This window comes from Rhinolophus sinicus, linkage group LG14 (genome assembly GCF_036562045.2).
Source record: "Rhinolophus sinicus isolate RSC01 linkage group LG14, ASM3656204v1, whole genome shotgun sequence".
Classification (NCBI taxonomy): Eukaryota; Metazoa; Chordata; class Mammalia; order Chiroptera; family Rhinolophidae; genus Rhinolophus; species Rhinolophus sinicus.
The window spans coordinates 12,903,392-12,931,081 of record NC_133763.1 but is presented as its reverse complement, the minus strand read 5'-3'; the positions used below and the strand labels follow the sequence as shown (position 1 = coordinate 12,931,081).

Here is a 27,690-nt window from a genome sequence, read left to right as displayed (position 1 = left end):
TGTTGAAATTGGTAGTAAAGGCCCAGGACAAAACGTTGACCAGAGGAGTAAGACCCTGGAGAGGTCCACAGTTTTTCTCTTACTCCCACCCCTCCCTTTTTTTCTTTCCAGACTCTGACAGTTCCCAGGCCGGCTGGGACTCGGGGGGTTTGGAGGGGCTGGAAACAATTTAGCCTGGGAAACGGCTGCTATCAGTTAATAGCCCTCAGGCGGGGCAGGTGAACCCGGCGGCGGCGGCGCAGTGCCCAACCTGGAGGTGGGAGAGCCCTGCGAGCGGCCGGCGACTGTACGACCTCCGGGGCGGCAGGGGGCGCCTCCGGCCGCGCGGCCTTCCCCCGAGGCCCGGTAGGGGCGGGGCCGCGCACGGCCGTTGGCTAAGGGCGGGCGGAGGGTCGGCTTAAGAGGCGGAGCCCGCGCCAGGCGGCCACCGCCGCCACTTGGGATCCTGTAGGTCCTCGCTAGAGCGCTGTGCGTCTCCCAGGACGCGAGCCCAGTCTCCCGAGTAAGCGTTCGCTGGCCGCGGGTGGGGAGCCGGCCTGGCGGGCTGTGGCGGGAGGGGCTGTCCCGGGGCGGGGATAGGGTACGACCATGCCTACGGGCGGCGGTCTCGCGGCGGCCGGGCTGACGGCGGTGTCTGGGTTACAGGGATTCCCTGCGGGGGGAGGTCTCGTGGCCGCCGGACTAGGGGCAGTGTCCGAGTTATGGGGTTGGGGTTGGGGTATGGTGGCTGCCGGGCCGGGGACGCTGTCCAGGGTCCGGGTGGGGGTCTCGCAGCAGCCCGGCTTGGGGCAGTGCCTGGTCCCCGGGGGCGGGGTTTACCTGCGGATGGGGGTCTCGCGGCTGCCGGGCAGGCCCTGGGGCGGTGCCCTGGTTACGCGATCTTGACTCCCGGGGCCACAGCTGCAGCCGCCTTGGGTGCCGTAGAGACCTGGTTGGTTGCCTGACAACGCGTTGACGCTTTCTAGCGAGGCCGCCACCTACAGCGCGCAGACTAGCGGTGCCTTCGCTGCCCATCAGCCGGTCTCCGCTGTTACCGTAAGCCTTCCGAGCATCTTTCCTCTTCCTTGGTGCTGGTTAAGGGTTAACGTTTACTGGCTTGTGCGCCAGGCGCGGATCCCAGCGCTTTGCTTTGCAGGTGAAATTGGTTTAATCACCCAACCCTATGAACTCTGCTGTTTTCCTGGTTCCACCTGGCTTCTCGAGCTAGAACCTCTTGTAACTGCCTTGATTTTAGGATTGTTACCTGGGATTTGAATTCAGTTTTCAGTGTTAGCCACGGGTCTCATCTTTCGGGAGAGAGTGGCTCTCAAGATTATAGGGTTAAGATATTTAGCTTGGATTTCTGGGAAGACTAAATTCTAAAGCAAACCACCACCCAGTTTACAGACACTTCGGAAAATCCAAGAGCCTACCAGCAACCAACATGAGTTTGTAAAAAGACAGTTATCCTCAGAGAGGTTCTATTTTAAGTGAGAGAATAGTTTATCGTGCTGACAAACAAAAAGGAATCCCTTGGCAACCAGTAAGATGCTGGTTTTTTTTCTTGCATGTCATTCTTCTCTCTAGGAGGACACTGGTTTTTCTGGTGGTTAAATATCTGCTGAAATGCTTACCGGAGATGCAGTTTGGGGTCTCCTGCAGTACAGATGACCTTCTGGAAGGTAGCAGGTGGTTTTAGATAGGGTGATTTGAAACAGGATGCTTTCAGTACAGTTTTTCTCAAGTGAACTTTTCAGACAAATGCGATTTAACTGTTACAAACTGAGCAGATTTCAGATTACCTTTTTAACATCATTCTGACTTACGTTCTGATTGCTTTCCTGAGTGGGACACAAAGGTGTTTGAGCAAGTATTGTGGTAATTTTGTGTTACCCAAAGGCTATCTAAAGTATGCTACTCTGTGGTCACTGTTTGTGATGTGTACTAACAGGTGCTGACAGACGAATCGTTCTTTTTTATACAGGCATACCTCAGATAGTGTGAGTTTTGTTCCAGACTATTCCAATCAAGCCAGTTGTAATCTTTTTGCTGGTGGAGGGTCTTGCCTTCAATTTGTTAAAAATGCAGCATCTGTGAAGTGCAGTAAAGCAAAGTGTAACAAAACGAGGTATGCCCGGATTCACACTCTGTTTACTAACTCCCACCTCCCTCTTGCCCTCCAGCAACATGGCGTTTTTACTTGTTAGCAACTTTTAGGAGTAGTTTTCAAAATTTGGGTGTGCCCATGGAAATAAGTCCCTCATGTGGTTGTCATCAGCCAGGTGAAAAAGACTGAGCACCTTGTATTTGGTAGAAAGATCTCTGGATGGGTGGGAAATGAGAAAGCTTGCCCTGGTTCACCTCACCCCGCCCTCTTTCTTCTGAGGCTCTTTCCCAGGCTCCTCCCGCACTGCACCCCCATATTTTATCACTCTGCTATTCTGTCATCAGTCCTGCTTTCCCATAGTAGGCTCTCTTTTGCCAGGCAACCTCTTCTCATAGTTTTAATCATTTTAAAAACTGCTAAATGTTTTTTTCTAGCCTGGGCTCTATTCTGAATTCCAGACATATTTAAAATTGTTTTCTTGATACCTCCACTGGATCTTTATAGGCACCTCACACTGAATCCCTGAGCTCCAGTCCGGCAAAGCTGTGAGCCACTGTGGCAGGGGTATTATTGTGTTCAAATTCAAGGGCAAGGATTATCTTATACTTTTTACCTCCCTAGCATCTAGAACAAAGCCCTGATTTAGGAGGGCAGTTATTTTCCATTGCTGTTGCTTCCATAGTGGAAGGGGCATGTGCACTTCACTCGAAAGGGGGAAAGGATGGCAGCAACATTTTCTCCTTTCTTTGTGATTGATGAAATTGGGAGAAGGAATCAGGCATACTCAGTTATTTCTGGGGTCTCTCTGCTTTTTAGATTTGCTTAGGCTGAGCAGCATGAGTATGTTCTGGTCTGCTTATATTTCTATCTGTATGATAAGCATGAAGGGCCTAAGTTTAAGATTTAGCAGTGTTGGTTTGGATTATGACAAGCAAGTATCTATTGGTGATTTAAATCCCAGTGTACTTCGGAGGCTTTTTCAGAGGTGAGTGCTGATGTATACAAAAACTAAGAAAATATAACAAGAATTAATAAAACACCTGTGATTTATTGATTTCTAAGTGTCAGGTGGTCCATACATTTTATATACATCATTTCGTTTTTTCTTGATGACAACTCTGGAGTAGATATTTCTATTTGACAGATGAAGAAACGGAGGCATAGAGAGGTTAAGGAACATATTTGAGGTTAATCACATACAGTTAATTAGTGATGGAATTGGATTTTAAATCCAGGTCTTTCAGTTAAACTTTTCCTGAAAACTCTTTATCATCTATGTTCTATGTACACAGCTACTGGGAAAAACAAACAAACCCTGGTAATACCTTGAAAAAAGTGGTGAGTAATTTTACGTTGTAAAGGAAAATGAAAAATCCCATTTAGGTTTCTTTCAGCTGGCGTTTTTTGGACCTTAATTTTTGAATTATAAATCTGCTTACTCTATTTTGTACTTAGGCTGTGCACATTAACTCAGTCTCTGATTTACTAAGTAATTCTTGAATAATTTTGTGGTTGAAATTGTTTTACGTAAGTTGTCCAATGCTTTTAAGAGGAAGAAAGAGAAAAGTGGCCATGGCAGCTAGAAGCTGCCAAGCCTTTGGTGTTGCTAGGTGCTGGCCTGAGACAACTGCTTAAGCCTGGTGTTCTGTGGAAGATAAACAGTAGCACAGAATATCAACATCAGATGGGCCTGCTTTGTGTCCATGATGGATCAAGAGAAAAACAACACTACTCCATGTCGTGTCCAAACAGACAAAACATGAATGTTGTCCAAGCCACAAAATGCCAAACATCCCCTTTAATATGAGTGACTGCTGCCTCCACCAGTTACAGCTTTAGCCTCACCCTGTAGATCAGATTTTACTAAACTGTCCAATCACAGAAGTACCCTCACTTCTTGGTAGCATTCAGCCCTGAGCAAAGCTCCACCGCCTCCAAATCACCTGACACAAACACAAATCCTGTAAGTTTTTTCTAACACCCTGTTACTAAAATCCTCCAGAGTTCCCCTGGTGGGCATCAAGGCTGCATCTCTTGATGCTGTGAGTAATAAACCCATCTAATTGAACTATGGTAGTGTTCCTGGTGGTCTTTGTCTGGAGGGCATTGCCAGGAGAAAGCTTGGTAGTATCTTTGACTCTTCAGTTTAATAGAATATATTCTAATCAGATTAGGTAGTAGAACAAAATTAGAAATGATTAAACATAAACTTATATCCGATAAATCTCATGGTTTAGCTTTGGCATGTATTAACTCACTACCATTGTTTAAAAGTGTGTTTTATTATGGTTACTGTTGTGTAAAATCAGTTCTAGAATTTCTAATTGATGCTAAATTATTGTAGTAAAGGGAAATTGAAGTATCCATAAATTCAAGAGGAGACGTCTTTCAAAGTCTGGTTAAACAACCAAATGAACATGTTAAATTAATAATTGTTAACAGAATTATGTGGAGGCGTTAGACAGTTCAGAGTGAAAGAGACTTGTTACTAACTTTTGTTGGTTTGGAATATATTTTGCTAAAGCCATAGTTTAAAATCAGTGCTCTTTATGGAAGTAAATAGAATGAAGTTCATATTATATACCAGATTCAACTATTATCTTTCAAATAGTTAACTCGTAAATAAACATTTCTAATGTGGTCCACTTCCTGGAATTTGAGTCTTGAACTTTCCATCTGCTGGAAATTTCCGTTAGCTTGTCTTACTAGCTCCAAGTTAGCATATCTAAACCAAACCTTTCCAAACCTACCAGCTTCTTCTAACATTTCTGCTCAGGATTCCCAATTTTACTAGGATGTGAAATTTTGGTCACCAGTGGCTCCTTTCTTGCCACATATCCAATTCGTCACTAAGTTTCATGGATTTTTGAAAAATGTATTTTTAAAAAAGTTCTCTGAGGAAAGGATAGTCTTTTCCAAAAAATGGTGCTGGAATAACTATCCACACTGAACCTTGATGACCCTTACCTTATGCCATTTGCAAAATTTAACTTGAAATGCATCTTAGACTTAGACATAAGAGAGAGAACTATAAAACTTCTAAAAGAAAACATAGAAGAAAATATTTGTGATCTTGGGCTAGGCAAGAATTTCTTCCATATGACACAAAAAGCATGAATGATTAAAAATTGATGAAAAATGGATAAATTGGACTTCATAAAAATGAAAAACTTTTGCTCTTAAGAACACATCGTCATGCAGATGTTTATAGCAGCTTTATTTATAATTACCAAAACCTGGAAACAACCAAGATGTCCTTCAGTAGGTGAAGGAATGGATAAATAAACTGTGGTCCATCCAGACAATGGAATATTATTCAGCACCGAAAAGAAATGAGTTATCAAGCTATGAAAAGACAATGAAAAGCCTTAGTAATGCAAAGAAGCCAACACTGTATGATAACAACTATATGACATTTTGGAAAAGGCAAAAAACTATGGAGACAGTGAGAAGAGCAGTGGTTGCTAGGGGTTAGAGGGGAGGTGAGGATAAATAAGTGGAGCATAGGGGACTTTTAGGGAAGTGAAACTACTTTGTGTGATTCTACAATGGATACATGTCATTATACATATGTCTAAACCCACAGAATATCATCTTATGTAAACTGTGGACTTTTGGGTGATAATGATCTGTCTATTTGGGTTCGTTGATTGTAGCAAATGTACCACTCTGAGGGGAAGGTTGATGGCGGGGGAGTCTGAGCAGGGAGTATATGGTTAATCTGTACCTTCCCTTCAGTTTTGCTGTGAACTTAAAACTGCTCTAAAAAATAAAGTCTTAAAAAAGAAGGCATTATCAGGAAAACGTAAAAAAACAAACTATAGCCTGGGAGAAAATATCTACAAATCATGCTTGATAAAGGACTTGTATCTAGTATGTATATGTAAAAAAGTCTTACAGCTCAATAATAAATGGGAAGATGATTTGAATACATTTTGCCAACAGTTACATACTGGGGGTGCCAAAAAAAATGTATACAAATGGACTCTTTGGTCAGTGTTGGTGAAGCAGTGGTTAGCCATCATCAGAAGTGTCTGGACGCTGATGGTAACTACCTTGAGTACCTCTTGTAATTGCAGAAGTCAAATGGGACTTGTAGTCATCTTTTGGTATCAGTATGAATTGAGTATTACAATTTTAATATAGTTTTCCTTTCTTAGAGTGTGTATACATTTTTTTGGCCCCCTCTACAGACGGCAAGCACATGAAAAGATGCTCCACATCATAGTCACGAGAGAAATGCAAGGGAAAGCCACAGTGAGACACTACTACACACCCAACATAATGACTCAGATCAGAAGACCAAATAACCAAGCATTGGTGAGGATGTGTAGAAATTGCAACCCTCACTTGAGGGTTTATCCATTTTTCATCAGTTTTTAATCAATGGTTTGTGCTTTTTGTGTCTTATGTAAGAAATTTTTGCCTAGGCCAGGATCACAAATATTTTTTCTATGTTTCCTATTAGAAGTTGTATAATTTTCTCTCTTACATCTAAGTCTATGATCTGTTTTGAGTTAATTTTTGCAACACTGCTGGTTGGAATGTAAATGGTACAGCCACTTTACACTTGAAATAGCTTAACAGTTCCTCAGAATGTTAAACGTAGTTACAGAAGACTCAGCAGTTCCACTCCTAGGTATATATAAAAAAGAATTGAAAACATATGTCCACACAAAAACCGGTATACGAATGTTCATAGCAGAATTATTCATATAAATAGGCAAAAATGATAACCACCCAAACGTCCAGAAATGGGTGAATAGATAAACAAAATGTGGTATTTCCATACATTGGAATACTACTTAGCAATAAAAAAACTACTTATTGATAGATGCAACTACACGGATGAATCTCAGAAACATTACGTTAAGTGAAAGAAGCCAGACACAAAAGACTACATACTGTTTGACTTATTTAATAAAATTACCAGATTAGGTAAAACTATGGAGACAGAAAACAGATTGATGGTTGCCTGAGTCGGGGGTGTTGGGAGTGAGGACTGACTACAACAGGGCATGAGAATTTTTGGGGTAATGGAAACTGTTCACGAAATGGGTGAATTTTATGGTATGTAAGTTATTCCTCAATAAAAACAACAGCTCATAGGTTTAAAAACAATTCCAGGGCTTACTGAAAACAGGAATTTGTGAATTCAGACTGATAAGCCAGTAAATACGGATGAAGGAAGGGGTCTTAGAATAAAATGGTTAAGTGCTCACTGGTAAATAAATATGCAGGAAGTGGTGGACTTGGAAAATTAGCATTTTGCAGCCATCTAGAATCAAAGAGTGGATTAATTAAGAATCACCTATTGATGCTAAATCTCAGACATTGTGATCAGGAGCAGGATATTTGCATGGTCTGAAAATATCTCCTCACAGACCGCTTACTAGTTGCAAGGGAACAATAGTGCAGAAATGAGACAACATCTTGACCAGGTGATCAGAACTATCATCACTAATAAAGGGCACGTGGACATCGTGTGTCTCTGATTGTTGACACTGAGAAGGACACATCCCATCTAAGTATTTCTCCTGGGAATGCGTAACCTGAATTTAATCATGGAGAAACTTCAGGCAAACCTTAAATGAAGACTATTCTATGAAAAAAGGTGGAGGGTGGCGGTGAGTGGGCTGTATTAAAAAACAATGGTGTCGTACAAGTGGAAGGCTGTGGAAATGTTCCAAATGAAAGAAGGCTAAAGAACCTTTTCCTGTGGGAGCCACCAGGTTGAGAGGAGCGTGGCCGTCTCCTGTCCCCACCATGGCGTATATTCGTTCACTGACATCGGTATTCTCCAAAAAGGGGGAGTCATCTGGCAGAAATGTTGCTTTGCCTGCTCTGTTCAAGGCTCCCATTCGACAGATACTGTGAACCCTGTTCACACCAACTTGCACAAGAACAACAGACGGCCCTGTGCTGTCAGTGGGTTAGCAGGTCATCAAGTCAGGGCTGAGCCGTGGGTCCTGGCAGAGCTGTGGCTCGAATTCCCAGAGTTCAGGCCAGGGTGCTTTTGGCAAAATGTGTTGTGGGGGCCACATGTTTGCAGCAACCGAAACCTGGTGCCATGGACTCCTCAGAGTGAACACAACACAGAAGCGATATGACACCTGCTCTGCCCTGGTGGCCTCGGCCTTACCAGCGCTGGTCGTGTCTGTCCATCATATTGAGCAAGTTCCTGAACTTCTTTGGTGGTTGAAGATACAGTTGAAGCTGAAGAAGACCAAGGAGGCTGATTTGCTTCTTAAGAAGCTTAAGGCCTGGAATGATATCAAAAAAGTCTATGCCTCTCAGCGAATGAGAGCGGCAAGGGCAGAATGAGAAACTGTCATCATATCCAGTGCAGGGGACCTTGCGTCATCTATAAGGAGGACAACGGCATCATCAAAGCCTTCGTAAACATCCCTGGAACTACTCTGCTTAATCTAAACAAACTGAACATTCTGAACCTTTCTCCTGGTGGGCACGTGGGCCGTGTCTGCCTTCAGACCAAAAGTGCTTTCTGCAAGTTAGAAGGTCTGTATGGCACTCGGCGTAAAGCTGCCTCCCTGCAGAGTAGCTGCAACCTTCCCACACACAACATGCTCACTACAGACCTGAGCAGAATCTTGAAAAGCCCGGAGCTCCAAAGAGCCCCCCGAGCACCACGCAGGAAGATTCGTTGCAGATTCTTGAAGAAGAATCCACTGAAAAACCTGAGAATCACGTTGAATCTAAACCCACATGGAAAGACCATGTGCCGGGACGCCAGTCTTCACCAGGCAGCTCTGGGTGGATAAAGCAGCAGCAGCAGCAGCAGCAGCAGCGTGAGAAGCCAAAGCCGATGAGAAGGGGGTTCCAGGCAAGAGGCCAGCAGCTGGGAAGAAAGGAAAGAAGGCTGGTGATGTTCTGAAGCAGAATGAGCCTTTGGTGGGAAAAAGGCTGCAGCTCCCAAGAAACCAGCAGCTGAGAAGCCTGCAGAAAAGAAACCCACCACAGAAGAAAAGCCTGAGGCATAAACTTAAATTTGTTTTTCTGTAAAAGTCCAGTCACTTTGCACAGCTAATTTTTAATAAAAATCTGATCAAAGAAACATGGGGGAAAAAAGGCTAAAGACACATAATAAAATGCAGTACCTAACCTAGAATGGATCCTGAACTGGAGAGAGAAAAATATGTTATAAAGGACAGTATTAGGTCAGGTGACAACACTGGAACATGGAGAGTAGATTAAAAAATCAGTGTTACTGAAGTTGATAATTGTATTGAAGTTATATAAGAGAATAATAATCTAGTTCTTAATTCACACTGAAACGTTTAGGGGTAAAGGGCCATGATATATGTAATTTACCCTTCTGAATAATTTTAGAGAAAGTTGTGTGTATAAAGAGAGAACTTGCGTGAATACCATAAGAAAGAATAAGTGATGCAAAATCTTAACTGGGGAATAGGTAAAAAGTATACAGCTGTTCTTTGTATTATTCTTATCGTAACTTTTTTGTAAGTTCAAAATTACCTTCAAATAGTTTTAAAAAACTTTTAAAAAGGTGCTTTGGCTTAAGGTTCAAAGTTGTTTTTTGGGGGGGGGCGGTGGGTGGGGGTTGGAGGGATGTTGGTGGCTGGTTCCTATTTATTTCTTTTTCGATATTTTAAAGTATGTTACAGGTTTTTTGGAGGGAGTTGGGAGAGAAAGCAGGCAGACATTTCCCTCAATCTTGTTTGAAGTTCTCAATTTGATCAATGAGATTGAATAATAAATGTCGACGAAGCCTGCATATTAATAATTAGTCTAAAATACTCTTATATAGATATATAGCTGTACTCATTGAGGTGGGTTTTTTGTTTTTTTCTAGTATCTGCAAAATGGCTCATAATTTGGATGAATTTATTGAAGAGCAAAAAGCCAAATTGGCCAAAGATAAGGCAGAATTGGAAAGGGATCCACCATACATGGAAATGAAGGTAAAGTTAATCATTTTCTTCCAACAAAATTTCGTTAAAATTGTGTCTGAAGATTCGTCCCGTGTAAATGCAAAACAGCCTCTTCAGGTGAGAAGCCTGTTTCACGCTTTAGTTTGCCTGTGCTGGCGTTCTGCCTCTGAGAGCCTGACTCTGGACAAGATTTCAGTGATTCTGCAGGCAGTTTTTCTTCTGTGGAGTTTTATCTCACAGTTTCTCCTCTTTAATTAGAGTTTTAGTTAGTACTTTATGTGGTTCATAAAATGATTAGGAGACGAGCCTTAGTACAAGGGACTTTCCGAATAGAAACAGAATAGATATAAAAGCAAGTTCTTATATTCTGTGTGGAAAAGTTCAATTTTTTAATGAATCATTATTTAAATTTTTGTTTGAAATCTACAAAAGTGAATTTACTAGAGTAGTTTCTTTTGTACACTTGTTTTTCAGAATATAAATTTATTAAAATGTTTCTCAAAGCAGTGTCTGGAAAAGCTTTCTTAAACTTTTCTGGTTTTGGTGAAAGAGTGATTCATCTACTTGGCAAATATTTATTGAGACTGCTAAGTACTGTGCTAGGCTCTGAGAATATAGCACTGATCTAGACAGAAGTCACCCCTACTTTCATGGCTCAGTTTATGTAATGAGATACAGGATGAGGATTAATCTGTGCCATATGGTCCGTTATAATGACAGTAACCATATATATTGGTTTGCCCAAGACAGTCCTGGTTTACCTGTTGTCCCAGTGTCTCATCTGGTTTAGCATCTGTCCTGGACAAAGATATCCTGGTTAAGATGATAAATAACATGGGCACCCCAATATAAAGGGACTTCCATAGCTAACATTTATTGTGTGCTAAATATGGATGAGGCATAGTCTTAGGGGGTTCCTATGACATTGCAAATGAATCTGTGAGATAAGTACTGTTATTATTGTCGTTTTCCAAGTGAGTAAACTGTGGCATGGCGAAGTCGCATTACCTAAGTGCGACTAAAGTGATGGAGTTAGTAGGACGAGGCTTTGATCCCTGGCAACCTAAATCCTAACTCCAATGCTTGTTCTCTTAACCACCATACTCTGTTGTCTTCCTTCCACGATACCTGCCATGTGCAAGGAGTTGTGCCAAGGACTTTACATGTATTATCTCATTTAATCATAATATCTCTGGCAAGTAGATGGAATTTTTTGTTTCACAGATCAAGAAAGAAAGTGAGGCTTATAGGGGTGAAGTAATTTGTCCAGAGACACACACTGGTGGGTCAGGGTTGGAACCTTCATGCATCCAGCTTCAAAGTCACGCTCTTCACCACTCTCCAGTACTTAGAACCAGCTTACAGTGTTTGCAAAGAGTTATTACATTGCTTTAAATACGGCTGTGTTCTAATTTCTAATATTAAGTAGTACATAAACAGTAATCTTTAAGTCTTTAAGTTCAAGTATCACCTGCTCAGTGAGGCCTTGTGGTCTCTCCCCCATTGTTTTTGGGCCTCCTTAGCTGCTGTATATTTTCCATAGCCCTTCTCTATCACTCTCTACATATTACACAAATTACATGTTATATTTAGTGTTTCCACAATAGTTTATAAGCTCCATGATGGCAGAGATTCTTGTATGTTTTTTTCACTCATGTATTTCCAGTGCCGGGGATAGTGCCTGGTAGAAGCTCAGTGAATATTTGTTGATGAGTGAATGAACTCAATATTAGAACAATTATTATAGTATTAAATACCTGTGGTTAATTCCTCAAACCTTACATGTAAATTTCTTCTATGACATTCTGTGTAATTTTGTCAAGTTGTTTAATAAAAGTACTGAGATAAAGTGTGTATTTTATAGATGTTTTTCCCTCCCCTGCTTTTGTAAATATTATGTCTCTTTCAGGGAAAGCCATCAGAGAAGCTTTCTGAAAACAGTAAAATATTAATTTCCATGGCGAAGGAAAACATACCACCCAACAGTCAACAGGCGAAGGGCTCCTTAGGTACGTCATTAATGTGCTGAATTGATTTTAAGATATTCTTAGCAGGTTGTTGTGAAAGAGTGTTGTCTTGTCAGAAAAAAATAGGTATTTTTGGAATCCTGGTAACTTTCCTTTCTAGAATCTTACATATAACGGTATGGACTACATGTGAAATATATGCTGAGAGCCTTGTACTGATTTTAAATGTTATTGCCTTGGTTATGATTTAAGGAAATTATAACAGTAAGTATGTATAACATAACTGAAAATTGAAAAATTTAAATGGAGAGTGTGTGTGTGTGTGTGTGTGTGTGTGTGTGTGAGTGAGTTAAGGGGGGAGAGAGGGAGAAAGAAAGTGTGGTAATTGTGGAATAAAAATGGTGGACTTGGTTTTATTTAAAAATCAAAGACATGCTTAATGAACACAATGTTATTTGGTGAAAGACCATTTTAATTCTTGATAACTATATTGGACTTGTAAAGAAGTTAATACTGCAGCTATACTGCTACTATGACTATGGTTTGATAGGAAAACATTTGGAAACTTTTTACCACACTTTGGCTTATTGGTAGGTATACATTCTTAGTATATGTGCTGCCGAAGCAAGCACGGTAGGTATACATTCTTTTAAAAGAAAATGTATGAATTTTTAAAAAGTGAATTATTGATGGTTGAAACTTTTTCACATAAAGGAAGTCAGATGTGATAAGTTCATTAGGTAAAGCATTCGTTCTCATGTGGACTGTTTTTCACTCCTAAATTGTTAGCTGCATTGCATTTGTATGTCACTGGGTACAAGGAGATATTGGCTAAGAGACTGAATAGTTAGTGGGCTCTTTTTCTCTACTAGAAAAACAGCTGAAGGTGAACATCGTACTTTTAGTATCGGATATATAGATAACACTTTCAATTCTGTTTCTCTTACAAGTTATTGGCTGATATACAGCTTTGGTGAGCTTAAGAATTATACATATTTTGGTTAAGTTCCTTAATCTCTAAGGCCCTCAATTTCTTTATCTGAACCATAAAGAAGTTGGATTATCTTTTAATCCTAAATTTTGATGAATCAAACATTTGATTATTTCAAGACATAGTATTTTAAAAGTTTAGTGGTAGGTTCTCTCGAGCACTAAGGTCAGTCAGAATTACTTTGAAATTCTGCGATTACAAGTTGCTTTGGACTGTGGTTCTTGGGCCTTTGCGACCTGACACAAGTTATTTAAGCTCTTTGTTTCTTCATCTTAAAAATGGCATCTACCTTAAAAGGTTATTGTGGCAATAACTGAATACATATGAAAAGATGACTGGCACGTAATTGGTGCATGGTGCACGATATAAATTTCTCAACCTCTTTTACATCTTTTTAAAAGTAGGTTTTTGATTTTTGAGAATTGCATTAAGAGTTATTCTTTGATTGCTGCATTCACAAATGATGGAGAATTTAAAGTCGAACGTACAGACGGTGACCTCTGCCTGTTCCTTAATTGGTACCCCTGTCTTGGGCCCTCTTTTTCATTTCATATGTTCCTTGAGTGACCTCACCCGCTTACCGGGCTCTATTAACCATCAGTGTATTCGTGACTCCCATTCCGAATTTCTTTTATGATCTCCAGACCCAATTATCTCACTTCCTACTGGACATCTATACTTGCATGTCAGGACCTCAGAATCGATATCTGCAAAATTGACTTTATTCCTTTCAAACTTTTGGTGCTCCAGTGAGCTGGCTGTCATCCTTGACTCCTCTCGTCCCTTGATAGCCCATTGCACGTAATTACACAAGCCCAGCGGATTCTAATGCCTAAACCTCAAATAAATTTACTTTTCCCCAAGTGCACAGACATTATTTTATGTAGGTCTCCATTGTCTCATGTAGATTTGTTTTCTAGTGTTCTTTTGTTCTACGGTCTACTTTCTCTACTAAGTCTCGGCACTGCCGTTAATATCCTTCCACGAAACAAAACTGATCACGTTAGTCTCTGCTTCAAATACTTGAAGGGCTTCTGGTTTCCTGTGTGATCACTTTACCCTTTTATCACTTTTATGAGATTGTATTGGCCATTCCTGCCTTGTGCTCCTATGGCGTCAGTACTCCCCTTGAAGAATAGTTTTGAACTTGAGCTCTCTGTTGGACCACAATGGCATGCCAGCTTGCCTGACGTTGTGTATTCATTGCTTTCCTACCACAGTGCCTGGCACGTCGGTGCTTAAAAAACATATTTCAAATGAATGAATGAAGGTCCTCATTGCAAAAATAAACAATTCTCTTGGGTGTATAGAATTTAATTTTCATGGAATGTTTCTTTTATTGCCAGCTGAAGCAATAATTATTTTTGATGCACACTGGATCTTATTAAAGAATAATATATAATTTAACTAATTTTATACCTCTAATCGATATTCAGTTACTGACTTCTTGCCTGAATAATTGTGGCCCTAAAATAAGGCCAATTATATAATTTTTGATATTAAGAAAAATGTAAAATGACTTGGCAATAGAGAGTTTACTTAGGTGATCTCACCTAGCAATTATAAAACAAACTGATGATAAAGGTCAAGTTTGGAAATTATATGTTGAATTAAAGCTGTGACACCATACTTTAATGAGTAATTAAACCTTGTAGCTATCAATAATATATAAATCGGCAATATTCATTTTAGCCAATGAAAGCAACCTATTCTTGATAGTTCATAGTACAATTATCATGTAACACTACATTTTTATGATTTTGTAAATTCATTTGTTTGATACTGACGGTATGGATAATGCTTATCCATGTGGCTCATTTTCCACCATTTATACCTCTTACAGAAGGATTTGAGGGGCATTACAATGACTTCTGACACCAGTAGCCCAGAGTTGGTCCAAACTTCACAGGTTGAGGGCACAGTCCTCCACCAGACTTTTCTGACCTCAGACACCAGCTGCAAGGTCAGGGGTCCATAGGCCATCCTCACTTCCAACTAGCTCACTGCAAATATGGGGGTTTCCACTATCTCCTCAAGTTCGATAAGTCACTAAAATGACTCAGAACTCCGGAAAATGCTATACTTATTATTACAGTTTTATTATAGCAACGGGATACAAATCAGAACCAACCACAGGGAGAGACACACATGGCACAGTCTGGGAGGGTCCAAACATGAAGCTCTGTCAGCCTCAGTGGTACGTCACCCTCTGGCATACCAATGTGTGACAATATACAGACTATTGCCAACTGGGATGCTCATCTGAGCTTTGGTGTCCAGAGTTTTTACTAGGGTTTCCTTGTGTAAGCACGACTGATTGAATCATTCCCTGTAGGGCTCAATGCCCAGACCCCCTATTTTCCCCCTGATGTCAGGCTGATGTCAGATGGCTCTAAGGTCCACCATCTAGTCACGTGGTTGGTCCTTCTTGTGTGACCAGTCCTCATCTGTGTCATCTCTTTAGCATAAATTATCTAGGGGTTCACCACGGGTCACCTCATTAGTGTAAACTATCAGGTATGGTCGTAGGGACCTGCCATGAATAACAAAGATGCTCCCATCACTTGGAAAAGTCCAAGGATTTAAAGTTACCCCCCAGGGATCAGAGACAAAGGCTAGCCAAATTCTTTATTATACCCAGCATATACGTGGTTTAGTCCATATAAAATCATGAAATGATGTCCTTGGTAAGGAGTTTATTCAGATTGAATAAAATTATGAGTCAGCTGAAAATGATCTCTAAAAAGCGAATGACATTGTCTATCTCCTTAAGCCATAATAGGCATATTTGTGATTTTTGTTGTTGTTGTTAAACAAGTCTTTGACTTTTTTTACTAACTCATTTTCGTGTTTAATAACCATTACTGTTGAGAAGTGCTCCCATTAATTTTTTTAAATTTAGGTCTATTATATCTCAGATCATCTCCTCATCCTTTCTCTTCCTTAGATAAGTTGAACATTTTTTTCCCTTGGAGAAGTTGAGCATTATCCCTTTGATTTTGATACTTTACAACCTGGAAGACATTTTTAATAGATGAAATAATGCAGCCAGTACTTTCAGCATTTTTTCCATGTGCACATATATTTCGACTCAACTGCTTTTGAAATGTAGTTTCTGACTCAATGACGAGGAAGAGATTACTGCCCTATTTGAAGGTATTTTTTGTTTTGTGTTTTTCATTTAAGAAATGAAGAAAAAACATGCACACAGCGAAACAGTTATAAAGAGTACAGAAGTATATATAGCATGAAATTTTGTGATCCTCTGAAAAGGAAAAACTCAGCAGTTTTTTTCTTTCTTATGCAGAGAGAAACCTTCTTCCCTAGAACATCTTTCTTTCCTGTGTGTCTCCTTCACTTTTATGTAAAACACTTCTGACACTCTGGTCACCACATATGTGGAGGTTTCCCCTCACAACAACAAGCAATTCTCAGACACCATCTGGGTGTCCTACAATTCAAATAAATTCTGGCACTGTCTACCCGAGACAGCATCAGGTCCCACAGGTTACGGCTTCAGTCCTACAAGAGAAACCGACTCTTTCTTAAGACACCAGTCGCAAGCTTAGGTTATCACCTGTGCTTCTGACCAACCGGCTAAAGATTGGAGGTCCGTCCCAATAACCCTTTCCATGGGTTCAATTAATTTGCTGGAGCAGCTCACGTATCTCAGGAAAATGGTTCATTTATATTTACTGGTTTATTGTAAATGGATGTGATAAAGGATATAAATGTACATCCATATGGAAGAGCTGCATAGGGCGAGGTATGCGGGACGGGGCGCAGCTTTCCAGGCCCTCTCCTGGCACCACTCTACCTCTGCGTGCTCACCAACCCGGAACCTCTCTGAACCCTGCATTTTGGGCATTTTGTGGAGGCTTCATCACCTAGGCATGATGGGTCATTATCCATTTGCAGCCCTTCTCACTTCTCAAGAGAATGGGAGGTGGGGCCGACAATCCCAAGCTTCTAATCATGGCTTCGTCTTTCCAGTGACCGGACCTCATCCAGGATCCCATCCAGAGTCACCTCATTGGAACAAAAGATGTTCCTAGTTCTATTTTTAATTAAAAAAAAACTTTTAAAATTACAATTGACATACAACATTATATTAGTTTCAGTGTGAAACATGATATTTAGACATTTATATAACTTACGAAGCTATCACCCTGAGAAGTCTAGTACCCATCTGACACTATACATAGTTATTACAATGTAATTGACTTTATTCCCTATGCCATGCTTTACATACCTGTGACTATTTTGTAACTGCCAATTTATACTTAATCCCTTCGCCTTTCCCATCCATCCCCTTAACCCCCCTCCCATCTGGCAACCGTCAGTTTGTTCTCTGATCTGTGAGTTTGTTTCTGTTGTATTTATTTATTTTGTTGTTTAGATTACACATATAAGTAAAATTATATGGTATTTGTCTTTCTCTGACTTACCTCACTTAGCATGATACCCTCTAGGTCCATCCATGTGGTTGCAAATGGCAAGGTTTCATTTTTTTTTTTTTTTTTTTGGCTGAGTAACATTCTGTTGTGTATATGTACCAGCTCTTTATCCATTCATCTGTTGATGGACACATAGGTTGCTTCCATATCTTGGCTACTGTAAATAATGCTGCAGTGAACATATGGATACATATATCTCTTTGAATTAATGTTTTGGATTTCTTTGGATAAATCCCCAGAAGTGGAAATGCTGGGTCACAGGGTAGTTCTATTTGTTGAGGAACCTCCATAGTGTTTTCCACAGTAGCTGCACCAATTTACAATCCCAGCAGCAGTGCACCAGGGTTCCCTTTCTCTGTATCATTGATGGATGATAGCCATTCTTCAGGTGTGAGGTGCTATCTCGTTGAGGTTTGGTTTGCATTTTCCTGATGATTAGTGATGTTGAGCATCTTTTCATATATCTGTTGGCCATCTCTATGTCCTCTTTGGACAAATGTCTATTCAGGTCCTCTGCCCATTTTTAAATTGGATTGTTTTGTTTTGTTTTTTTGGTGTTAAGTGGTATGAGTTCCTTATATATTTTCAATATTAACCCCTTATCAGATATATCATTGACAAATACCTTTCCCATTCAGTAAGTTGTCTTTTCATTTTGTTGATGATTTCAATGTGCGAAAACTTTTTAGTTTGATGTACCCATCTGTCTAGTTTTCCCAACACCATTTATTGAAAAGACTGTCATTACCCTATTGTATATACTTGCCTCCTTTGTCATAGATTAATTGACTATAAAGGCATAAGTTTATTTCTGTCCTCTCTATTCTGTTTCATTGATCTGTGTGTTGTGTGTCTTTTTTATGCCAGATCATGCTGTTTTGATTAGTATAGCCTTGCAGTATAGTTCGATATCATGCAGCGTGATACTTCCAACTTTGTTCTTTCTCAAGATTGCCTTGGCTGCTTGGGATCTTTTGTGGTTCCATAAAAATATTAGGATTATTTGTTGTAGATCTGGGAAAAATGTCATTGATATTTTAATAGGGATGGCATCGAATCTGTAGATTGCTTTGGGTAGTATGGACATTTGAACGATGCTAATTCTTCCTATCCATGAGCATGGTATGTGCTTCCATTTATTTATATCTTCTTCAATTTCTTTCTTCAGTGTCTTACAGTTTTCCAAGTATAGGTCTTTTATCTCTTTTGTTAAATTTATTCATAGATATTTTATTCTTTTTGATGCAATTGTAAATTGGATTGTTTTCTTAATTTCTTTTTCTGATAGTTCATTATTCGTGTATAAAAATACAACGGATTTCTGAATATTAATTTTGTATATCGTGACTTTACTGAATTCATTTATTAGTTCTAATAGTTTTTTTGTGTGTGTGTGGAATCTTTACGGTTCTCTCCATATAGTATCACATCATCTGCAAATAGTGACAGTTTTACTTCTGCCTTTCCAATTCAAATGCCTTTATTTCTTTTTCTTGTTTGATTACTCTGGCCAGGACTTCTAATACTACATTGAATAGAAGTGGTAAAAGCGGACATCATTGTCTTGTTCCTGATCTTAGAGAAAAGGCTTTCAGCTTTTCACCATTGAGTATGATTCTACCTGTGGGCTTGTCATATGTAACCTTTATTATGTTGAGGTATGTTCCCTCTATCCCCAATTTCCTAAGAGTTTGTTTTTTTTTAATCATAAATGGATGTTGGATTTTGTCGAATGCTTTTTCTGCATCTGTTGATATTATATGATTTTTATGCTTCAGCTGTTTATGTGGTGCTTGTATCATATTACTTGATTTGCAGATATTGAATCAATCTTGCATCCCAGGAAAAAAATCCCACTTGATCATGGTGTATGATCTTTTTAAAGGAGTACTGAATTTAGTTTGCCAATATTTTGTTCCAGATTTTTACATCGGTGTTTATCTAGGACATTGGCCTATAATTTTCTTTTTTTTGTAGTGTCTTTGTCTGGTTCTAGGACCGGGGGAATGCTGGCCTTGTAAAATGAGTTTGGGAGCCTTCCTTCCTCTTCAATTTTCTGGAATAGTTTGAGAAGGGTAGGTATTATTTCTTCCTTGAATGTCTGGTAAAACTCACCTGTGAAGCCATCTGGTCCAGGGATTCTGTTTATTAGGAGTTTTTTGATTACTGTTTGATTTCATTAGTAGTTATCAGTCTGTTCAGATTTTCTGTTTTTTTACAATTCAGTCTTGGAAGATAGTATGTTGCTAGGAATTTTTCCATTTCTTCCAAGTCATCCAATGTGTTGGCATTTAATAGTTTGTAGTATTTCCTTATAATCCTTTGTTATTTCTGGGGTGTCAGTTGTCACTTCTCTTTTGTTTCTGATTTTATGTGGGCCCTCTCTCTTTTTTTCTTGATGAGTCTGGCTAAAGGTTTATCAATTTTTTAAATCTTTTCATTGATCTTTTCTGTACTCATTTTAGACTCTATTTTGTTTATTTTTTCTTTGATCTTTATGATTTTCTTAATTTCTATTTACTTTGGGCTTTGTTTATTCTTTTGTAGTTCCTTTAGGTATAAGGTTAGATTTTTATTTGAGATTTTCCTTGTTTCTTGATATAGGCTGGTAGGTATAAATTTCTCTCTTAGAACTGCTTTGGTTGTGTCCCATAAATCTTTTTTGGGTCACTGTGTTTTCATTTTCATTTGTCTCAAAGTATTTTTTGATTTCTTCCTTGATCTCATTATTAAGCCATTCTTTGTTTAGTAGCATGTTGCTTAGCCTCCATGTGTTTGTGTGTTTTTCAGTTTTCAGTAATTGATTTCTAGTTTCATACCATTGTGATTGGAGAAGATGCTTGATATTTCAGTTTTCTTAAGTTTAGTGAGACTTTTTTTTTGTGTCCTAACATGTGGTCTATCCTGGAAAATGTTCTATATGTATTTGAAAAGAATGTATAGTCTCCTGCTTTTGACTGAATTGTCCAAAAAATATCAAGTCCATCAGGTTAATGTGTCATTTAAGGCCACTGTTTCCTCATTGACTTTCTGTCTGGATGATATATCCATTGATATCAGTGAGATGTTAAAGTCCCCTGCTATGATGTATTACCATCGACTTCTCCCCTTTATGTCCATCAATATTTGCTTTATATATATAGGTGCTCCTACCTTGGCTACATAGATGTTTACAAAAGTTATATCCTCTTGTTGAAGTGATCCTTTTATCATTATGGAATGTCCTTCTTTGTCTCTTGTTATCACCCTCGTTTTAAAGTCCATTTTATCTGTTAGTATGGCTATCCCAGCCATTTTTCATTTCCATTTGCATGAAATATCTTTTTCCATCCCTTTACTTTCAGTCTGTGTGTGTCTTTCCATCTGAAGTGGGTCTCTTTTAGGCAGTGTATGAGTATGTATTGGTCTTTTCTTTTCTATTAATTCAGCCACCGTATAGCTTTGATTGCAGAATTTAATCCTTTTACATTTAAAGTAATTATTGATAGGTATGTAGTTATTACCTTTTATCGTTTTCTGATTGTGTTTGTAGTTATTTTCTATTCCTTTCTTATTCTCTTGCGTGTTGATGACTTTTTATAGTGTCTTGTTTGGATTCCTTTCTCTTTATTTCTTGTGTATCTTTTGTAGATTTTTGCTTTGTCGTTACCATGAAACCTATATACCATCCTATATACCAAACTATGTTTATAGCAACCTATTTTAAGTTGATGGTTGCTTAAGTTAGAATACATTCTAAAAGCAGTGCAATTTTTGCTCACCCTTTTTATGTCTATATTTTTGTCATTTTTTTTAACTTCGTGTGTGTGTGTGTGTATGCATGCATTCCTTGATTTATTTAGTAATTACACATGATCTTCCTACTTTGCCTTTTAACCTTTGTACTAACTTTATAGTTTGTTGATTCACTGCTTTTACTGTTTGCATTTGTCAGTGAGCATTTTTTTTTCTTTCCTCTGTTTTCTTTTTCACATTTTTGATCTTGTCTTTTCTACTTAAAGAAGTTTCTTTAACATTTCTTGTGTATTGGTTTAGTGGTGATGAACTCCTTAGCTTTCTCTTTTCAAATCTCTTTATGTCTCTCCTTTGATTCTAAATGGTAGCCTTGTTGGGTAATCTTGGTTGTGGGTCCTTGCTTTTCATCACTTTTAGTATTTTCTACCATTCCCTCCTGGCCTGCAAAGTTTCTGTTGCGAAATCAGCTGACAGTCTTATGGGAATTCCCTTTAGGTAACTCACAGGTTTTTTTCTTGCTACTTTTAAGGTTCTCTTTTGTTTTTTAACCTTTGACATTTTAATTATGATATGTCTTGGTGTGGGCCTCTTTGAGTTCTCGTTTGGGAATCTCTGAGCTTCCTGGACTTGTATGTCTATTTCCTTCACCAGGTTAGGGAAGTTTTCTGTTATTATTTCTTCAAATAGGTTTTGAATCGCTTGCTGTCTTTCTTCTCCTTCTGGTGCCCCTATGCTGCCTGTGACTCCAGCAGCCCTCCATCTAACTGATTCAAACCCCATTGTTTTTCACAGTCAGATGTTACAGGGACTCCTTTTGGTGCCCTGGATTGGGAGCCAGCTGTGCGGCTGGGACCTCTTGCTCCTCAGGCGGAGACCTCCGCAGCCAAGATAACACTCCTGATTCTAAATGTCACACATGGGCACATGGGTGTGTGACGAGCCCATTTCAAGTTTCCTCCCCACCTACTTGTCTCATTGTGGCTTTTTAAAAAATATATCCTTACTTATAGGAGTCTGTTTAGCTTATCTTCAGGTGGTTCTCAGTAATGGCTGTTTAGTAATTTAGTTATAATTTTGATGTGGTTGTGGGAGGAGGTAAGCACAATGTTTTTCTATTTCGCCATCTTGACCAGCCTAGTGCTGTTATAACTTGGGAAATTACAAGGGTTTTAGTAGCTCTGTGCCAGGAACTAGGGGCAGAGATCTATCTATCTATCTATCTATCTATCTATCTATCTATCTATCTATCTATCTATCATCTATCTATCTATCTATCTATCTATCTATCTATCTATCTATCTATCTATCTATCTATCATCTATCTATCATCTATCTATCTATCTATCTATCTATCTATCTATCTATCTATCTATCTATCTATCTATATTTTCTATTATCTCATACCCTCCCAGTCCTGTCCTTCAGTCTCTCTTGTTAAAGCAGTTTCTTGTATATTTTCTTGAGTAGACCTTGTACCCATGGATATAGCCCTGTCTTCTTTTTCTTTATATGGTAGCATACAAGGTGTGATCGAAAAATATGGTGAATGTTTACATTAAATAATTTATTATAGTAAAAGACACATTGCCATTAATTCCTCTCAAAATACTCCCCTTCGCTTCAAACACACGTATCCCATCATTCTTGCCACTTTCTGAAGGAGTTCTGGAAGTCCTCTTTTGTGAGTGTCTTTATTTCATCCTCCATCAATGACAACTCGCTGTGTCACACATCACTTCTGGTACGGCAATTTCTGTCAAATAAAAACATTACAGTGTGTCCTCATTCACCTTATTCACTGGATCTGGCATCGTGCGACTTCTGGCTCTTCCCCAAAGTCAAAATGACCATGAAAGGAAAATATTTTGAATCAATTCAGGACATCAAGGCAGCCACGACAGTGCAGCTAAAGACACTCACGAAAGAGGACTTCCAGAACTGCTTCAGGAAGTGGCAGGAACGATGGGATGAGTGTGTTCAAAGCAACGTGGAAGTGTTTTGAGGGGGCTGATGGCAATGTGTCTTTTACTGTAATAAAGCTTTTTATTTAAACATTCACTGTAGGTTTTGATCATACCTTATAGACCCTGTTCTGCATTTCGTGATTTAAATTACAGGGACATGACCATGACCTCTTGAGATGGAAAACAACCTAATGCATTTATTGCCAGACCTGGAACAGTTACTGTGTTGCTAAGGTTTCTGCTACAGATGCAAGAAAGTAGTGTGCCTGCCTTTTCTGTCTGATTATGGCAGCCAAGATTGAATGGGGGATACAGAAGATTAAAATGGGAACAGGGGAAAACATGGAGAGAGAAGTTTTGCAACTCATGAATAATGTTGTAATAAACAATTAAGAGCCTGTTTTATTCCAAAAAAGAATCTAAAATTTGAGTTGAAAAAAAAAATCAACCTAGACCTGGTATAAAACCTTATCCCTGGCTGAAAGGAAAGTTCACTGTGTACCAAACTGATTGGTACTTGCAGTAGGTTATAGAAGGAGTCAAGTAGCAAGCACTTAGTATGTTCTACTGAAATTATTTGCTTGCTTGTTTATGGACTAGGTGCTGTACCGTTGGGCAAGGGCTTACACTTCTTTATACATTATTAACAACAGGCCTGGGACTGCCTGTCCTTAGAAAGGCCTGCTTCAAAGCTGGCCCTGGGCTAGTATCTGGAAGCTAGCTGAGTAAATGGTTTTCCGCACTGCTATAAAACTTTTCCCTAAGGGATTAGTGTGGCTCGTTGTGCAGCAACCATGTGGTTTATACAGGACATGTGCTTCCCTTTTGGGGAACCTGTGTACATGCTAGGCAGAGGGTGCCTGTATGACCAGCTCCCAGTGACAGCCTTGGGCACTGAGTCTCTGATGAGCTTCCCGGGGAGGCAGCACTTCACGTGTGTTGTCACAACTTGTTGGAGGAATTGAGCACATCCTGTGTGATATGAGCACGTCCAGTGGGTGATTTGTAACAATAGCTTTATAGCTGAAGTTTGAGTACAATGTTCTCCTCAATTAAAGTAGTCACATCTCAACAGCGTACTGCTGTGTGTGTCTTTGCTAAATGGAATGAAAGGGTATGTACTGTTGTGTCTGGGCTTCTCTTGTTCAGCAGGTTTGTGAGATTCATCCATATTGTTGTATTGTAATTGTAAGTCATATACTCTTATTGCTGTGTAACATTCCATTGTGTGATCATGTCAAAATACATCTACGCTTAAAAAAATAGTCACATCTCTTAGTAAGTCATCTGCTTATGGAAAGGCCTATTATTATTTATAATTTGTCCTTTATTTTTACATAATGACTTTTTATGGTAATGTAATAATGAAAAGAAGAAACTAAGTATTCCATGGTAATTTGTTTTATAAAGTGTGTATTATGAGTGCTATGTTAGAAGGTGTATTAGTTTTAAAAAGATTGTGTATTTTAGTTTTAAATATTTTATCTAACCCAGAATCACTATAGAAACCAAATGTTTCTAACTGATGTCATTCTGAAGCATAATGTTAGAGTCAGTGGTGGTGTCCTTGCTGAAGTGACAGCACTTCAAATGGCCCTAAGGTGACACCAACACCACTAGAACTAGCAGAAGACAACTGCTCTGAATAAGTGAGTCTCACCATGTTTCTTAGCTCATTAAAGTCAACTGAGATGCACTGTTGTTTTTTTTTGTTTGTTTTGTTTTGTTTTTTATTGGTGAAGGGGAACAGGACTTTATTGGGGAACAGTGTGTACTTCCAGGACTTTCTTCCAAGTTGTTGTCCTTTCAGTCTTAGTTGTGGAGGGCGCAGCTCAGCTCCAGGTCCAGTTGCCATTGCTAGTTGAAGGGGGCACAGCCCACCACCCCTTGCGGGAGTCGAACCGGCAACCTTGTGGTTGAGAGGACACGCTCCAACCAACTGAGCCATCCGGCAGCTCAGCGGCAGCTCAACTCAAGGTGCTGTGTTCAATTTTAGTTGCAGGGGGTGCTGTCCACCATCCCTTGCGGGAGTCGAGGACTCGAACTGGCAGCCTTGTGGTTGAGAGCCCACTGGCCCATGTGGGAATTGAACCAGCAGCCTTCAGAGTTAGGAGCATGGAGCTCCAACCGCCTGAGCCACCGGGCCAGCCCCCGAGATGCATTGTTAATGCACAGGTTAAAATGAACAGAATAAATTGTTCCATAAGTTCTTAGGTTTATTTCTATGACTTACCTCTAATGCCAGAAGATTGGTACCAGCTGAGAAAAATAAGAATTCAAGAGTTATTATTTTCTGTTGAGTAAACCTTAATAAAACTTTAAATCTAAATTTTAAATTCAGAAAGAAGGCATTATGTATATATATTTACTTGTCTTTTAAGACAATTATTACAAATACTATTTGAATTAATAGAAAAAGCAAATACTCATGATAAATAAAATTGAACTTAGTATGAACAGTAATTTATGTGAAAATGAAAATTTTTCTTCCTACTCTTCCACGAAAGTCCACCAAGCAAAATGGAAAAACAGTAGTAAAAACCACCTTAAACCCATGACTTTTCAGAAAGCCGTGAATTGTTCCCTGAGAGCAGCGCTGAGCAAGTTGGGAGGCATCATCCTTGCAGCATTGTTTGCTTCTCCTTGACACAATAGAGCATCCTTTGTGACTCTGACTAGAGACAGGTAACTGTGGTTACCAGTTGTTATGCTTCCTCTCTGAGCAATCAGGCTGCTGGAAGCAAAAATGAAATTCTAAGAATAGTGTGTTCTTCTTCTTTTCTCTCCTTCCTTTCTATTAGGCATTCATTCATATATTCATTCACACATTTATTCAGTGAACATTTCTGGGGTGCAGGTTGTATGTCAGGCATTATAAAATTGAATAAAGCATGGACCTGACCTCAGTTGATTATATTGTTTAGTTTTTTATTGATACTCTGTTCTGAATGTGAGAATTGAAATTGTTTCTTTAGGTTTAAATTCTGTATCATTAAAAGGTAAGGAGGGAGAGGGGTGGGGATGAGGGTAAACGGGATCAAATATATGGTGATGGAAGAACTGACTCTGGGTGGTGAGCACACAATGTGATATGTAGATAATGTATTACAGAATAGTACACATGAAACCTATGTAACTTTACTAACAATTGTCACCCCCAATAAACTTTAATTAAAATTTTTTTTTCAGTTGTAATACCAAAAAAAAAATAAAATAGTTTAGATTCCTTTGTGAGGAAAGAATGCCTTTCTAGGGTGATTTAAAATTCCAAGCATATGAAATGCTTTAGATTTTTTTGTAAGAGTGTTGGGAGCATGGGTGAGAGGTATCCTAAGGAATCCTGTTACACCCTCTTTTATCAGCAGCTAAGGAGGCTGGCATTGTTCATAAACAGAATTCTACAATGTTTATAATGGAAAATGGAATTTAGTATTGCAGAAGACTCAACATTCATTTATGTTTATGCTGCTTTGGCCTTTTTGTCCCTGAAATATTTCAGTGATGTAATAAAGCAGTGGTATGATACATTCATGATAGGTCCCTATCTTTTAGTTGCATTATGAAGAACAAGGCACAAAAATGGTGATATCCTTATCAGTCTATAAACTCTAGTCAGTTACTTCATTTATATTGCTTGTAGCTGACTCTCTAAGGAAAATTTTATTTTGTTTAGAAATGATAACTTTTTTATAGCATAGTATTACATAGTAGGACTAAGAAAAGACAGAGGGACTTCAGAAATCAAATACTGATCTGATATCTTTGTTTCTTGACACAATATTGTACTATTTAAAATATTTGAAAAGTATGTGATTTGATTGTAATAGCTTTGTTGGGATATCCTTTATATACCAGAGAGTTCATCCCTTTAAATTGTATAATTCAGTGGTTATGAGTGTATTTACAAGTCGTGCAACCATCACTATTGTCATTACCCCAAAATGTATATTGATTTTTGAACTCTGTGTAAGGAAACACTGCTTAAAATTGAAGTTTTCCTTAAAAAAATTATCCTTTTACAGAGTTTCTGTTTAGGATGATGAAAAAATTCTGGAAATGGATAGTGGTGATGGGTGCACAACATTTTGGATGAACTTAATGTCATTGAATTGTACACTTAAAAATGGTTAAAATGGTAAATTTTATATTATGTACATTTTACCACAGTAAAAATTAATGTCCATTTATGTGAAATCAGAATTGGTGGCTTCACTTGGGAAATTTCAGCCTGAACCACGCATGGCCCTAATTTTTCTCAAACCTGTTATAGCAAGGATATTTGTGTTGGTTAAAAAATCATGTTATTAATTTTCACAGACTGAAAAACACTGAAATTGTTGTCAGTATTTATTTTACAGAAATTTTGGTAGAATTAACTGAAGGAGGAAAGGTAACAGCTTTTCTTTGCTTTCGTTTTGCTGTCCTTGATAAAGCAAGATTCCAAACAGTGTAGACCCATCATCTAAAGGGGGAAGAAGTAAATATACGCACACCCACCCCACACCAGCACTATAATATAAAAGTATCTATTTATAGATGCATAAAAAGTCTCTTGAAGGAGATACGAGAAATAGTAA

The 27,690-nt window shown here is 38.9% G+C and overlaps 1 protein-coding gene and 1 pseudogene across 1 annotated transcript in view; both read left to right on the top strand.

Moving 5' to 3' along the window:
• The first annotated feature begins 365 nt into the window (after positions 1-365).
• CSPP1 (centrosome and spindle pole associated protein 1) overlaps positions 366-27,690 on the top strand; it is a 97,421-nt gene continuing 70,096 nt past the window's right edge. The window contains exons 1-3 of the mRNA XM_074319130.1: positions 366-502; positions 9,921-10,029; positions 11,909-12,008. Coding sequence (XP_074175231.1) covers positions 9,931-10,029; positions 11,909-12,008 — 199 coding nt within the window. The 5' untranslated portion in view covers positions 366-502; positions 9,921-9,930. The remainder of the gene's footprint in view (positions 503-9,920; positions 10,030-11,908; positions 12,009-27,690) is intronic.
• Positions 7,817-9,145, top strand: LOC141568594 (large ribosomal subunit protein uL4 pseudogene; annotated as a pseudogene).